The 16,124-nt window shown below is 55.2% G+C and overlaps 1 protein-coding gene across 1 annotated transcript in view; it reads right to left on the reverse strand.

Moving 5' to 3' along the window:
* Positions 1 to 2,749: 2,749 nt before the first annotated feature.
* LOC125319048 (zinc finger protein 883-like) overlaps positions 2,750 to 16,124 on the reverse strand; it is a gene marked incomplete at its 5' end in the record, with an annotated part of 78,984 nt that continues 65,609 nt past the window's right edge. The window contains 1 exon segment of the mRNA XM_048289994.1: positions 2,750 to 3,649. Within this exon segment, the coding sequence (XP_048145951.1) occupies positions 2,966 to 3,649 (684 nt within the window).

Raw genomic sequence — 16,124 nt, forward strand, 5'->3', positions numbered from 1 at the left:
TAATATGCCTGGTGGTAGTGATTCATCGAAGTTTGGCTGAAGTAATGGAAGCCATGGAGAAGGTGTATGTCATGTTGTTTTCCCATTCTGGCCTTGGTAGTTTCCTTTTGGAATGTATTAGCAATTACACACCCAGTTTGTTAGGGGAAAAGCAGGGGATGATAACTCCCAGCCCTTCATCTCCTTCTTCCCCTTCAGATCTGGCACGTCACCTTTTGAAAGTGTCCAGTTTCCCCTGGATGTCAAAGATGCCACCTCCTTGTTATGTTATCTAGCAGGGTTTCTCTATGTGGTCTCCAGCTTGTCTAAAAAAAGGGCTGAGATCTCCAGAGGAGTTGCCCAGACACCTGCCCCAGTTGCAGAAAATCCAAAGTGCTGTGGGATATGGGAGGACATAGGCCTGACCCTGAAGCACTGTTCTGAGCCAGTAGCCTGGAACTTCCCCCCTGAACGAATTCAGAATCCAGCTGAGGTGGGGAAGTAGCTGAAGGAAAACTGCAATAACAACACTGATGAAAAGGAAAAGCTCATTGTCATGTGCTGGGTCCTGGCTAACGCTTACCGCACACTGCTGGATTCTGTAGGGCAGAAGATACAGCCAGAGGGGCAGGAGAATAAGCCAGCAGACGCCCCAATCACTCCAGCTGCAGCTAAAGCAGATGGGGAGCCTAAACCAACAACAATTGCCCCTGTCCAGAGAAAGAAACACAAAGCCAAATCCATTTGCCCGGTGGATGATGATGAGCAGCCAGGACCTTCACAGCCAGCAGAGGAAGTGGAACCTGAAATCATTACCGAGTCCTGTCCATAGAGGGCCCTCGTACCCTGAGGAAGGATTACACCCAGCGGCCTGATGAAACTATATGAAGTTGGATGGTCCGAATCTGGAACGCTGAAGGCGATGGTACAATTCTGGATGGCACTGAAGCGAGGCATTTGGGGTCCCTGTCATGTGATCTAAGTATCGACCAAGGGATGACAAGGGGCCCTGAAGCTCTCAGTCTCTGGACAGTCTTACTGCTGTACCTCAATACAAAAGTGATTCAAACCAAAATGATTTTAATTTTTTTTCCGCTTCCACGTGCCCCTTAAGTTGGGTGCCAAATTTATGTCTTGGTTTTGGAGACAAGACCTCAGGAGGAAACACTCTGGAAAGAGTGTCTCCTCCAAAGGGAAAAGGGCCTCCCCTTTTCCTCCACCAGTAAGACAAGTGGGTCACAAGAACTGGAAGTGGGAAATAAACCCCAAACTGTTTATTAACACCAAACAAAGCAGGGTAGAACAGGGGGAAAAAAAAACCCCCGAAGTACAACAAATTCCTGGAGAAGCAAAAGACACATGGGCTCGGACCAGCCAGGGCCACCCCGCGGGCCCACCAGTGCCAACTCGCAGGCTCCCTGGATCGTAGGGAAGGGAAGGGAGGCAGTGAGGCAAGGGGAGGGAAGAGAAAAAGAACAAGAAAAACCAACAGAACCATTTTCCAGCTAGCCAGAACACCAAAAACCCAAGGAGCCACACAGCGCTCCCGGCGCACTCCCTCTCAGGCCCTGCCGAGACCCCGGAGCCCCCGAGCCGTTGGGCTTTAGCTGTTGAACCGACCCGCACACGGGCCCCGTGGATCCAGCCCCAGCCCTGGGTCCATCCTAAAGACACAGCGTCCTTGGGCATTGAGCGGAGGGTTAAGGAATAAAGCAGCCTCATAACATCACCCCAGGACAGTGTTCCAGTAGCGGGCCTGTTTCTCCCCATACCGTGTGTCCCCCACGCAGTGCCCCACCTTGCTGTCCAAGTGCAGGAGCTGCTCCAGGCTGTAGCTGAACCTCACCACCAACCTCGCCTGTTTGGTACCATTAATGAAGCGACACTCGGACTTTACCATGTGCTGGAAGAGCCCTGTGTAAGCAGGACACAGGTCAGGGGGTGCTCCCCCAGCAGCCCCCAGCACGCTACAGCAAGCCAAGAGCTCAGGGAGCCACCCTGGATCGCCACTCCATAAGCCCTTGCTCCACGGCCGCCATGGGACCTTCCTTCCCGCAGTCCCACCCTCATTTCCACCCTTTTTCCATTTACTCCCCTCCTTTCCCATCAATCCCCAGCTGCCAGCCCCTGCCCCCATCAGTTTGGGGGTCCCAGTCCCCCCTTTTGCCCCTTTCCCAACCCTTTTCACACAATCCTCCCAATCCCCAGCCCCCTCCTGCTCAGTTTTGAGATCCCACCCTTCCCATTCCCTAATTTCTAAGCTTTCCCACACCTCTCCCATCATCCCCCAGTCCTCAGCCCCCTTCCCATTCTTGCTTTAGGGGGTCCCACTCCCCCTCCAACTCATTTTATGGGTCCCACCCACCCATTTTCTCTCCTCTCCCCACCTTCCCCACCATACCCGAGTCCTCTTCCACCCCCTCGGCTCACCTGAGAACTCCATGCCTGTGGCCAGGGGGGCTCCCAGCACCACCAGTGCCACCAGTATGGCCCCAGCTGCCCCATCCCCAGCACTTGGCAGGTGCTGAAACCTCCCCTCTCCCTTAATTCTGCTCCCAGGGGGCACTGGGGGTGAGGGGGGCCCAGGTGGGGAGCTCTGGGTGCGGCAGATCCACCTGGCACCTGGGCAGTCATCAGTGAGAAAAGCTCAGAGTGGCTGAAAATTGTTTAGTGACTTCTTTGATTGGCTGAGGAAAGGCCCAGGAGCTGAGATAAGGACCAGGAGAGCTCCTGCCCCGATCACCAGCATGGAAACACAGACCCAGTCTGGGGACAGGGATTGCATTTATTAGCAATGAAATCAGAGTACGAGAATGAGAAGTGAAATAAATCTCTCAAACATTCCCTGCAACCATGGGGATCATCTGGAACAGGGGTCACCAGGTCTCTGCCCAACGGGGGTCACTGTGCATCACCCCACATGGATCCTCTGCTGCGAGATGAAGTTGGAGCTCTTCCTGCACTTGGGGCACTCGCAGGGCTTCCCTTACTGGTGGCACTGTTGGTGTCTGGTCAAGTGAGAGCTCCTGGAGAAGCTCTTCCCGCACTCGGGACACTCATAGGGCCTCTCCCCAGTGTGGATCATCTTGTGGCAGATAAGGTGATTGCTCCGGCTGAAGCTCTTCCCACACTCAGGACACTCGTAGGGCCTCTCCCCGGTGTGGATGCGTTTGTGCCTGGTGAGGTCGGAGTTGTACCTGAAGCCCTTCCCACAGTCGGGGCAGCGGAAGGGCCTCTCATCGGTGTGAATCCGCTGGTGCAGGAGGAGATTGGAGCTGGTCTGAAAGCTCTTCCCGCACTCGGGACACTCGTAGGGCCTCTCCCTGGTGTGGATGCGTTTGTGCCTGGTGAGGTCGGAGTTGTACCTGAAGCCCTCCCCGCAGTCGGGGCAGTGGAAGGGCCTCTCATCTGTGTGAATCCGCTGGTGCAGGAGGAGACTGGAGCTGGTCTGAAACCTCTTCCCACACTCCCCACACTCGTAGGGCCGTTCCCCTGTGTGGATCATCTGGTGACGAATCAGGTGGGAGCGGCGGCTGAAGCTCTTCCCACATTCCCCACACACATAGGGCCGTTCCCCTGTGTGGATCAACCGGTGGTGGATCAGGGTGGTGCTCTGGCTGAAGCTCTTCCCACATTCCAAGCACTTGAAGCGTTTCTCCCTAGTGTGATGCTGCTCGTGGACCACCAGGTTTGAGCTCTGGCTGGATCTCCGGCCGCCATCCCGGCACAGGGTGGGTCTTTCCTCCTCACAGCTCCCTGGGCTGCGTTTGCAGCCCCTCCTCCTGTGGGATCTCCGGTGGTTTTCCTCCCCGCTGGATTCCTGCGATGTGGAGCTACTCAAAACGGCCTCTTCCACCAGGTTCTGCCGCGGGGATTTGTCCTCCCTGGGCTCTGTCCTCAGCTCCTTGTCTGGGGGAGGAAGGACAAGGAGAGGATGGCATTTGCCTGCGTGCCACAGGGAAGGGGAAGGAGATCCCTCCAGTCCGTCCCCGGCAGGACGGCGTCAGCAGCGGGGTTGTCCTGCAGCCGGGGGCGATGCTGGGCTGGGAGATGGAGCAGGAGAGAGGGGGAAACGGGCAGGGACTTCCTCCTCACCTGCCTGGGTGTTCCGGGGCATCTTCCTCTTCCTCACAGCCTCCTCCTCCATCTGGCCGAGGTTTGGGAGTAGGAAATCCTGGTGTGGAGGGAAAAACAAGGTGTGAGTGTGATGGTTTAGGGGTTCCTCCTGCCCAAGTTCTTCTCTAGAAGTCACTGGGCATATCATCCCTGTAAAATCCTCTCAAACACCGTGCTGGTTTTACCTGGCATGAGAAATGAACCCCACTGATCTGCCCCAAGAGAGATTAAGGTGGGAGTTACAATTCACCAAAGAGATGACAAGAAATACCATGACACAGCTGTAACCCACAAAGGCTGAGTATAACCAGGCACCCTGGGACAAGAGCAGAACGGTGCTGGTTAGTTCCTGTGCTGAGCACCACCTGGTCCCGCTGCATGCAAAGCAAAAGGAAAGAAAACAAAACCTGTTGGTCAGAGTGGTGGACACAGTCCTGTCCAAGTGATGGGAGCAGTCTTGTCAACAGCGGTGGTCACAGTCCTCTTGGAGTCCTGCTCCTGCCCTGGATCTGTTAAGTGTTGCCAGAAGGCCCCAAACCCAGATTTTATATGCTCAGGTTCAGGTGGGAATGCTCAGCCCCTCCCCCAGGGCGGGCAGTTTCACAATGGAATGATGTCATCCTGGGAGTCATGGAGTATTTTGGGAGCCTTGATGGTCTCAGTCCTTGCAGCTGCCCATTGTGCTGGGGCCATTCAGTCCATGATGGCCCATCAGCAGAGGTGAGCCCTCAGGCTGGGTGGGACTGTGCTGCTGCTACCCCGGAGGGAGTTATCACAGCTGAGTCATTGGTGTGCAGAAAAAGAAACATTGCCCTGCCTCCCAGGGTTTGCCTCTCCTTCCTTATCTCATTTAACAGCCGGCTCCTCATAGCCTGAGGGGTCGGGGGTGCACTGGGCAGCTCCTGCAAACGACCCATCATGAACAGCTCATCAGAAATGAGATAAGGGGAGTGGAATGCACAGTTTGGTCCCACCCACAGAGGGCTAAAGTGGCCCCCTGCTCCTGTCAGCAGCACAGGCTGGCAGGCAGATGGCATTGTAAGGTCTTGCTCCACTTGGCTTTCAGCCCAGTAACCCACGGGCAGGGTCCCTTCCCACCCCAGTCCTTCCGGGCTTCTGGCAGGGACTCGCTTCCCTTTCCTTCCTCCCTCTGCTTCCAGCTGGGAATGTGCTGGGAAATGTCCAGCAAAGCAGCCTTTGCTGTCTGCTCTGGGAGCCCACCCAGCTGCTGGACCTTGTCCCCTGGCCCTGCACAGCTCCCGTGGGAGGCACGGCAGGACCAGCACCCTGCGAGCCTCGGCAATGCCCCTCTGGGATCCACGGCACACCCTCCAGGGATCTGGAATTCCAGTTCCCAGCAAGGAGAAGATGTTCCTGCCCTTGAAGGCAAAGCTCTCAGGAAGGAGCCAGAAGCCAAGTGCAGCAAGATCTTACAGTGACATTTCACTGCCAGCCTTCATCACCTCACCCATGATTGTTTTAGCTGGTGGATTGGGAACAAAATCAGAGGAGGGCCTTTGGTGGGAGCTGCCCTGGGTCCAGAGAGACACTGAGAGACAAACAGAGCAGGCAAAGAAAGGCAGAAGAGGAAGGAGGACACAAATACAGTCAGCTGAGAAGGTGGCACTCTGGAAACCAGACCGGAACTGACTGAAAATGAATGTTACAGAAAGAAATAATTTGGAATTTTGATTTCCTATCAAAATACCATTTCCTGCCTTTCTCACAAACCTCCTCCTGCTGTCATTCTGCAGGGCTTTCACAAAGTGCTCTGCTCTGAGTGGATGTTCCAGGCTGCAGACACAAGGAAACCCGGAATGGGCTTCTTCCTGCTCCTGGGGAGTTTGACATCCTCACCTGAGGAGATGAGGAGGCAGCAGAAGAAAAGGGCAGCTGGGGTTCACCCTTCCACAGGAATAAGAGGGGGAAAGTCTCTCATCCTCTCTGTCGCTGTTCCCACAGGGATGTGAAGGCTGATCCCAGACCCCCAAGGGTCACATTCAGGGCTGCCTTCCCGCAATGCTCGCGTGGAATGGAGGGGCAGCGTGGCAGCACCTGGATCTTGGACCACCCAGCTGCCCCCCATGTTTGGAGGTGCCTGAGGAGGGCTGGGACGGTGCCAGGGACATCCTGCAGTGACACCTCAGCTGTCCCGCTCTGCGTGTGCTCAGTCCCAAACCTCACCCTGATCCTGATCTCAATCTCACTCCACGTTTAGACAAACTCACCGTCCTGTGTTTAATCTCATCCCAGTCCCAGAATCGTCTAGCCCCAGACCCAATCCCAACCCCAGCCCTAAAGCCAATCCTACATTTAGCCTTAACCCCAATCCCAGCTGTAATCCAAATCTCAGCCCTAACTCCAACCCCAGCCCCAATCCCAGCCCCTTCCTAAACCCTCAGCCCCAAACCAAATCCCACATTTAGCCCGAGCTGCAATCCCAGCTGCAATTCCAGCCCCTGCCCCAGCCTCCAGCGTTATCCCAAATCCCATGTTCAGCTCTAATTCCAAACCCAGCCCCAATTCCAATTCCAACTCTAACTCCAACCCCAGGGCCAAATTTAGCCCTAACTCCAGCCTCAACACCAGCCCCAGTCCACACTCCAGTCCCACATTTAGCTCTGTGACCGCCTCTGAGATCCACACATAAGAATAGACAAAGCCCGGGAAGAGCCCTCTCTCCTTTCCGGAGCTGGGACCGCAGGATGCTGCGGGCCCCTGCTGGGCCAGGCCAGGCTGGGCCACGGCCATCCTGGAGCCGATGGGCCCTGGTCCACCCGCGGAACCCCCCCAGGGCCCTGCTATGTGCAGACGCACTCCCCCTCTCCAGTGTGGCCAAGATTCAGCTGAAGCTGCCCTGCTGCCTGGCAAAAGATCATGTGAGCAACAGCGATAAGCGACATTCCTGCTGCAAGGCCTGGGTGACATTAACCCTTTTAGTGCTGTGAAGAGCTGAAAACCTGAGGGAAGAGAAAGAGGAGAGGCTTAAAGCTGAAATTCTGTTGGAAAGCTATGATGTATCAGAGCACCCGTTGTAATTTCATGAAGGCTTGGGGGGTGGAGCGTTCAACTTGTGCTTGAGAGCAAAAGCACCTGCGCTGAGATAGGCAGATGCTGAAGCAGCTGTAATTTCATGAGAAGTTTGAATAGGGAGAGATGGAAGCGATGAGGACTTTTGCTCCAAATGGAAAAGGAGAAGACCTCAGTTCCTAGAGATGCTCCCAGAGATAGTCCTAGAGATGAAGATGAGGAAGACCCTTTGCTCCCAGGGAAGGAGAAGGGCCTCTGTTCTTAGAGATGAAATGCTCCCAGAGATGGGTGAAGAGAACTTCTGTTTCTGGACGGCTCAACCTTAAAATTGCACCTCAGTAGCTCAAGATTGTACCCTCTAAAGCGGTTCTGGGAAAAGCTGCAGGTCGTGGGAGGGGACTCTCACATGATGAGAGCAGAGAACCAACCCGGGCGTCTGTCTCGTTGTGATAATGTTTTCATAGCATGGGCAAGAGAGACTCCTCTTCCTAAATGGACTGAACAAGGTTATTATGGAAGTGGTAAACAGACTGAACATCTCAAGGGTTGTCTTTTTACATTGTCAGTGGGAGAAGGGAGAAAGGTGTTGGGGGGAGGGAGGAGAAGTATTCTGAAGGTGTGGTATGACTTTTTTCTTCTTTTAGGTATGTTCATAAACTTGTTTATATTCTTTCAAGTTTGGTGCCTACTTTGCATTTCTCCTAATTCTTATCTCTCAGTAGATAAACAGTAATGAGGATTTTGGACGAAACCACTATAGTAAATTGGTGTTTCCGCCCGGGAGCAAACCTAACCCGCTACAGCCCCTCAGCCCAGGACACCAACCCCCATCAATGGAGATCCCACTCAGTGCCATGGAGACTCTCAAGGCCACCCCCAGCCCCACAGGGTACCCCTTGTCCCCATCAGATCTGACACCACCTCCAAAGTGAGCGCTCCCGGGCACAGCCAGGGCCGTGCCGCCCTGCAGCTCCCTGCAAACCACAGTGGCGGCTTCGAGGTCACAACCCGAGTCTCAGACAGTTTCCCACTCTTTATGTCTGGAGCTGACCAAGAAATGCCCCATGGTGGGGTGCCCCTTTCCTGCAGTCACCGCAATGACCAACGGCAAACTGAGCCCTTGCTGAGGCTTTCCCCAGGAGATGCTGCATTTGCTCCCCCGCAGGGCAGCCTGTTCTTTTGCGGGGCAGTGGGCACAGGGGCAACAGCAGCCCCGAAGGAAGTGGGATTGCGTGCGGTACAGCCTGACACGAAACAGATTTCAGTGTCATGAAGGCAGAGGAGAGGGGGTCCCTGGGAGGCCAAGGCAGGCAGATCTGATTGTCCTGGCACGTTTCATCTGGGAACAGTCCTTGGATACACAGAAATTTGGAAGAGGAATCTCAGTTTTGGCCATGGCCCCTGGAGGAGAAGGACGGATCTGTTCCATAGGAAGGAAAGCACAGAGCCCCAGAGCTCCAGGGGCAGATGAGAAGTGACTCTCAACATTCCAAGATCAGCTGGAGCTGTCCCGTGGCCCCCAGGAGGCCAAGCCAGCCAGAGCTGTTCCATGTTCCCTTGGTTCCACAGAGCCCCTCAGTGTCACAAAGGTGTCCTTGGCTCCACGGGGCCCATCAGTGTCACAATGGACTCTGCGACTCCATGAGGACCTGCAGGAGCACCATGGTCTCCTTGGATCCACGGGGCCACTCAGAAGCACACCGGCCCCTTGGTTCCATGGGGCCCAGCAGTGCCCCGATGATCCCCATGGATCCAATTCTAAAATTACAGGGCACCCAAGCAAAAATGCAGGAAAAGGACAAACAGCTCCTTACTATAAAATACAGAGAGAGCAGAACAGAACAAACCCCACCACAGGAACAGTAGTTTCCCACCCGCTAAGCACAAACCATCATGGGATACTCAGCCCCAAGACAGGTTTGAGGAATGAGCCTTGTGGCAGCCCACCCGGCACAGAGGATTTTCCATCTGGCAACACGGGGGATGCTCTGGGGGCTGCTGAGAGACTGAAATGTTGTGGTTCACGGCTGAAACGTTGTCAGGAAGGGCTTTTTGCCCATTGCCATAATGTAGTGGTTTGGTCCAAAATACTCATTACTGTTTATCTGCTGAGAGATAAGAATTAGGAGAAATGCAAAGCAGGCACCAAACTTGAAAGAATATAAAGAAGTTTATGAACAGACCTAAAAGAGGCGAAAAAAAAATAAATTATACCATACCTTTAGAACTCTCCTCCTCTGCCCACCTTCCTCCCTTCTCCCACTGACAATGTAAAAAGACAACCCTTAAGATGTTCAGTCTGTTTACCACTTCCATAATAACCTTGGTCAGGCCATTTAGAAAGTCTCTTCTTGCTCGTGCCATGAAAACAGTATCACAACGAGACAGCCGCCCACTTGCAAATGCTGTTCAGTCCATTTAGGAAGAGGAGTCTCTCTGCCTGCATGTGAGCCCCTTCCCCCGACTTGCAGCTTTTCCCACAACTGCTTTCAAGGGTCCACTCTTGAAGTTTTTTGGGGTACAATTTTAAGGTTGAGCCGTTCAGAAACAAAAAACAGAGGCCCTTCTCCCTCCCTGGGAGCAAAGGGTCTTCCTCATCTTCATCGTTAAGACTATCTCTGGGAGCATCTCTAGGGACTGAGGTTTTCTCCTTTCCCATTTGGAGCAAAAGTCCATCTCTCCCTGTCCAAACTTCTCATGAAATTACAGCTGCATCAGCATCTGCCTATCTCAGCGCAGGTGCTTTCGCTTACAAGTTCAGCACTCCACCCCCCATATCTTTCTGAAATTACGACGGGATACTCTGATATATCAGAGCTTCACAACAGAATTTCAGCTTTAAACATCTCCTCTCTCTCTTCCCTCAGGTTTTCAGCTCTTCACAGCAATAAAAGTGTTACTCTCACCTCGGCCTTGCAGCTGGAATGTGGCTTATTGCTGTTGGTCACCTGACCTCTGCCGGACAGTGGTGCCGCTCTGCTGAAATCTTGGCCACAGTGGAGGGGGGTGGTTCCAAGCCGCTCTGGCTGCCCACAGCCCTGCTGGGGGGGGTCATCCTGGAGCCGTGGCCCGGCCTGGCCTGGCCTAAGCAGGGCCTGGGCCTGGCCCACTGGGCCCCGCTCGGGCCCCGCAGCCACCTGCCCCAGAGCCAGAAATGAGAGAGAGCTTAGGGGGGAGTTTGTCTGTTCTTAAGTGTGGATCACAGAGGCGGTCACAACTTTAAGTGGCTTAAAGAATTGTCCATATTCAAACTGGCCAGCTGATAGGTTCTATCAGGTCTCAGAGGAAACTGTAAGCACCCCTTAGCAAGGACATCCCTTCTGCAACTATGCTTGCTAACCTATGACAATCCCTGACTCAGCCCCAAGACAGGTTTGAGGAATGAGCCTTGTGGCAGCCCACCCGGCACAGAGGATTTTCCATCTGGCAACACGGGGGATGCTCTGGGGGCTGCTGAGAGACTGAAATGTTGTGGTTCACGGCTGAAACTTTGTCAGGAAGGGCTTTTTGCCCATTATGGCAGAACTGTATAAAGGAGCTGCCACCACCCAAGCCCCTCCGTCCCTGAATGTGCCTCCTGAGGGGAACTTTGGGCTGCACCTTGAGCTAAGGGACCTTGAGATCAGGGAAAGGGGACTCTTACCCAGGGATCTCAGGTCTAGGGAGAAGGAAACAAGGCTGAGGGAGGAGAATGAATCCACCAGAAAGCCAAGGCCAGGGCTGTCCTGAAAATCAGCCCTGGCTGGGGGAGGCCCCAGCCCCCAGACCCATTTGCTGAGGCCAGGTTTGCACCTCCATCCCCCAACCAAGGGGGCTGGAGGAGAGTTTGGGGGTGTGGGGTAACCCCTGCCCAGGGGGAGTGAACACCACCCCCCTTACCCAGACTGGCTCCGGTGTGAAACCCCCACCCCAGGAAGGCCACACACACAGGGGACAGTGTCACACTCGCCCCTCCCCAGGGGAGGTCTCTGTCCCTCCCTTGCTCTCCCCCCTTTTCTCTTTCACAGCCTGGGGGCCTTTGCCAAATGTGAGAATCATTTTTCTCTTTATCCCTGTCACCTCTGTGACAGCTACACAGAGTTTATCCTTCCTTTAAATCATCTGTACCGGGCTGAACTTTTCACTTTTCTTTTACAGGAACCTGCCAGCAGCTGAGCTGGAGCTGTGTGGGAACCGCTGGACCTTTGAATTGCCACCATAACTGCTTGTGCTGTCGGTTCATTCATGCTTGGGGTTTGTTTGCGTTTTCATCACAAGTGACTTGTGGGAAGAGCAAACATTGCTCAAAGCATTTTGTGTAGAGTTAAGTTTGATTTTTGCCAAGTTTATTTTTTCCGGTGCTCAGGGGATACTCCAGGGGTCTCTGTCTCTCTCACCCCAGGGCATTCCCAAGGGTGTGTCCCTGTCTCTCTCATCCCAGGGCATTCCTGAGGGGTGTCCCTGTCCCTTTCACCCTTGGGGATGCTCGGGCATCTCCATCCCTCTCGCCCCAGGGAATGCTTGTGCGGGGCTGGAGACCAGGAGCTCTGTGTCCCTCTCACTGCTGAGTGTGCTCAGGGGCTCTCCAACCTTCTCATACCTGGGGAGGCCGGGGGGGTCTCTGTCCCTCTCACCCCTGGGGTGACCCTGCCCAAGCACCATTGGGGTGAGAGCGACAGAGACACCCCCAAAGCCCCACAAGCACCTCCCGAGAATCCCAAGGGGAGATGGACAGAGACCCTCACCGGGCACCGAGTGGGGTGAGAGGGACAGAGACCATCCCCACCCCCTGATCGTTCCCAGACAAGAACGGCTTGAAGACCCCCCCAGGGCTCCCCAGGTAGGAGAGGGACAGAGACAACCCCGGGCCACGCATCCTCCTCTCCCACGGGATGGATTGGGGGGGATTGCTGTGCTCCTATCCCAAATGTGGGGCCAGGGTTATCTCTGTCCGCCTCCCACTTGGGAGGGCGAAAGCATCTTCATCCTCCTTTCCTTTGGGGGGACAGTGGCTGGACTCCATTCTCCTTACCTTTGCAGGGGAAAGGTGTGCTCTCGTCACCCTGGGGGATTCTGCCTCCTCCTTACCTTTGGGGCAACCCTAGTGGTCCCTGTTCTTCTTGCCCCAGGGAGGCCTCCCTCCTCTTCCTCTTTAGGGGGGACCCTGGGGCGGGGGTCTCCATCCTCTTCACCTTAGGGGGGGCCAGGGGTGGTCTCCATCCTTGCCCAGGGGAAAGGCCACAGACAGGTCTCTGTCATCTTCCCCTTTAGGGGGCCCAAGGGGGTCTACATCTTCCTCACCCTTGGGGGAACCATGAGGGGAACCGCAGTGGTGTCCATCCACTTCCACTCCACCTGGGCCAGGGGGTCTCTGTCCTTCTCCCCTTTGGGGAGAGCTGGGGGTGTCCTTTGTCCTCCACCCGTATGTGAGGGGGCGTGTGGCGCTCTGTCTCCGTGCCCTCGGGGAGGGAGCTCTCCGTCCCTCTCGCTCTGCTTGCTGCGGCCGCTGGTGTCCGGCCCACGCACCCGTTACCGGTGACGGCGACACGGGACGCAGCGGCGGCTTGGGGCACGAGGGAGCTGGGCTGGGGCTCCCCCTCCACATTGTGCTGCGATCGGGCCCACGGGGGCGGGCGCCGCTCCCACCTCCCCCCAACCACCCACACACCCTCCAGCCTGAGCTGGTCGCGGGGTTCCCGCGTTTCGGGGCCAAGGGCGCGGAGCTCCACTCGGCTCTGTCTTCTCCACTCAGCTCTCACTCCTGCACTCTGCCCACTCCACTCCGCTCACCCCGCTCCTCTCCCACTGCTCGACTCCTCTCTCCCCACTCCTCTGCGCCGCAGCAGCACTGAATCCTGCACTAAACAATGGCCATGATCGCCCCTTTATATGGGCATGGGAGCCCCGCCCCCCGTGGCAGCAGCCAAGGGATGCCGAGGAACAAATAATGAGGGGCGGAGCAAAGAAGATGAGAAAGAAACGTGGTTGGCCGAGAAGGTGCAGGTTCCATGAGGGATGGGGTGGGCGTGGCTTCAGGTAGGGGCGGGGCCAGGAATGGGGTGGGGGAGGGGTTGCTGTGAAACCGGGATTTGGGCTGGATTAGGCTGGGATTAGGGTTGAGAGGGGGCTGGGGGTGGGGCTGAGGGTGAGCTTAGAGCTGGGACTGGGGTCAGGGCTAAAGGTGTGTAGTGGTTTCGTCCAAAATACTCATTACTATTTACCTTCTGTGAGATAAGAATTAGGAGAAATGCAAAGCAGGCACCAAACTTGAAAGAATATAGACAAGTTTATGAACAGACCTAAAAGAAGAAAAAAGTCATACCACACCTTCAGAACACTTCTCCTCCCCCCCCCACCTTTCTCCCTTCTCCCACTGACAATGTAAAAAGACAACCCTTGAGATGTTCAGTCTGTTTACCACTTCCATAATAACCTTGTTCAGTCCATTTAGGAAGAGGAGTCTCTCTTGCCCATGCTATGAAAACATTATCACAACGAGACAGCCGCCCGGGTTGGTTCTCTGCTCTCATCATGTGAGAGTCCCCTCCCACGACCTGCAGCTTTTCCCACAACTGCTTTAGAGGGTCCAATCTTGAGCTACTGGGGTGCAATTTTAAGGTTGAGCCATCCAGAAACAGAAGTTCTCTTCACCCATCTCTGGGAGCATTTCATCTCTAAGAACACAGGCCCTTCTCCTTCCCTGGGAGCAAAGGGTCTTCCTCATCTTCATCTCTAGGACTATCTCTGGGAGCATCTCCAGAAACTGAGGTCTTCTCCTTTTCCATTTGGAGCAAAAGTCCTCATCGCTTCCATCTCTCCCTATTCAAACTTCTCATGAAATTACAGCTGCTTCAGCATCTGCCTATCTCAGCGCAGGTGCTTTTGCTCTCAAGCACAAGTTGAACGCTCCACCCCCCATGCCTTCATGAAATTACAACGGGTGCTCTGATACATCATAGCTTTCCAACAGAATTTCAGCTTTAAGCCTCTCCTCTTTCTCTTCCCTCAGGTTTTCAGCTCTTCACAGCACTAAAAGGGTTAATGTCACCCAGGCCTTGCAGCGGGAATGTCGCTTATCGCTGTTGCTCACATGATCTTTTGCCGGGCAGCAGGGCAGCTTCAGCTGAATCTTGGCCACACTGGAGAGGGGGAGCGTGTCTGCACATAGCAGGGCCCTGGGGGGTTCCGCGGGTGGACCAGGGCCCATCGGCTCCAGCATGGCCGTGGCCCAGCCTGGCCTGGCCCAGCAGGGGCCCGCAGCATCCTGCGGTCCCAGCTCCGGAAAGGAGAGAGGGCTCTTCCCGGGCTTTGTCTATTCTTACGTGTGGATCTCAGAGGCGGTCACAGAGCTAAATGTGGGACTGGAGTGTGGACTGGGGCTGGTGTTGAGGCTGGAGTTAGGGCTAAATTTGGCACTGAGGTTGGCGTTTGGGTTAGATTTGGAATTGGGGCTGGGTTTGGAGTTAGAGCTGAACATGGGATAACGCTGGAGGCTGGGGCAGGGGCTGGAATTGCAGCCGGGATTGCAGCTCGGGCTAAACGTGGGATTTGGTTTGGGGCTGAGGGTTTAGGAAGGGGCTGGGATTGGGGCTGGGGTTGGAGTTAGGGCTGAGATTTGGATTACAGCTGGGATTGGAGTCAAGGGTAAATGCAGGATTGGCTTTAGGGCTGGGGTTGGGATTGGGTCTGGGACTAGATGAGTGTGGGACTGGGATGAGATTAAACATGGGAGGGTGAGTTTGTCTAAACGTGGAGTGAGATTGAGATCAGGATCAGGGTGAGGTTTGGGACTGAGCACATGCAGAGCGGGACAGCTGAGGTGTCACTGCAGGATGTCCCTGGCACCATCCCAGCCCTCCTCAGGCACCTCCAAACATGGGGGGCAGCTGGGTGGTCCAAGATCCAGGTGCTGCCACGCTGCCCCTCCATTCCACGGGAGCATTGCGGGAAGGCAGCCCTGAATGTGACCCTTGGGGGTCTGGGATCAGCCTTCACATCCCTGTGGGAGCAGCGACAGAGAGGACGAGAGACTTTCCCCCTCTTATTCCTGTGGAAGGGTGAAGCCCAGCTGCCCTTTTCTTCTGGCGCCTCCTCATCTCCTCAGGTGAGGATGTCAAACTCCCCAGGAGCAGGAAGAAGCCCATTCCGGGTTTCCTTGTGTCTGCAGCCTGGAACATCCACTCAGAGCAGAGCACTTTATGAAAGCCCTGCTGAATGACAGCAGGAGGAGGTTTGTGAGAAAGGCAGGAAATGGTATTTTGATAGGAAATCAAAATTCCAAATTATTTCTGTCACGTTTATTTTCAGTCAGTTCTGGTCGGGTTTCCAGAGTGCCACCTTCTCAGCTGACTGTATTTGTGTCCTCCTTCCTCTTCTGCCTTTCTTTGCCTGCTCTGTTTGTCTCTCAGTGTCTCTCTGGACCCAGGGCAGCTCCCACCAAAGGCCCTCCTCTGATTTTGTTCCCAATCCACCAGCTAAAACAACCATGGGTGAGGTGATGAAGGCTGGCAGTGAAATGTCACTGTAAGATCTTGCAGTACTTGGCTTCTGGCTCCTTCCTGAGAGCTTTGCCTTCAAGGGCAGAATATCTTCTCCTTGCTGGGAACTGGAATTCCAGATCCCTGGAGGGTGTGCCGTGGATCCCAGAGGGGCATTGCCGAGGCTCGCAGGGTGCTGGTCCTGCCGTGCCTCCCACGGGAGCTGTGCAGGGCCAGGGGACAAGGTCCAGCAGCTGGGTGGGCTCCCAGAGCAGACAGCAAAGGCTGCTTTGCTGGCCATTTCCCAGCACATTCCCAGCTGGAAGCAGAGGGAGGAAGGAAAGGGAAGCGAGTCCCTGCCAGAAGCCCGGAAGGACTGGGGTGGGAAGGGACCCTGCCCGTGGGTTACTGGGCTGAAAGCCAAGTGGAGCAAGACCTTACAATGCCATCTGCCTGCCAGCCTGTGCTGCTGACAGGAGCAGGGGGCCACTTTAGCCCTCTGTGGGTGGGACCAAACTGTGCATTCCACTCCCCTTATCTCAT

This window comes from Corvus hawaiiensis, chromosome 35, assembly GCF_020740725.1.
Source record: "Corvus hawaiiensis isolate bCorHaw1 chromosome 35, bCorHaw1.pri.cur, whole genome shotgun sequence".
Lineage (NCBI taxonomy): Eukaryota > Metazoa > Chordata > Aves > Passeriformes > Corvidae > Corvus > Corvus hawaiiensis.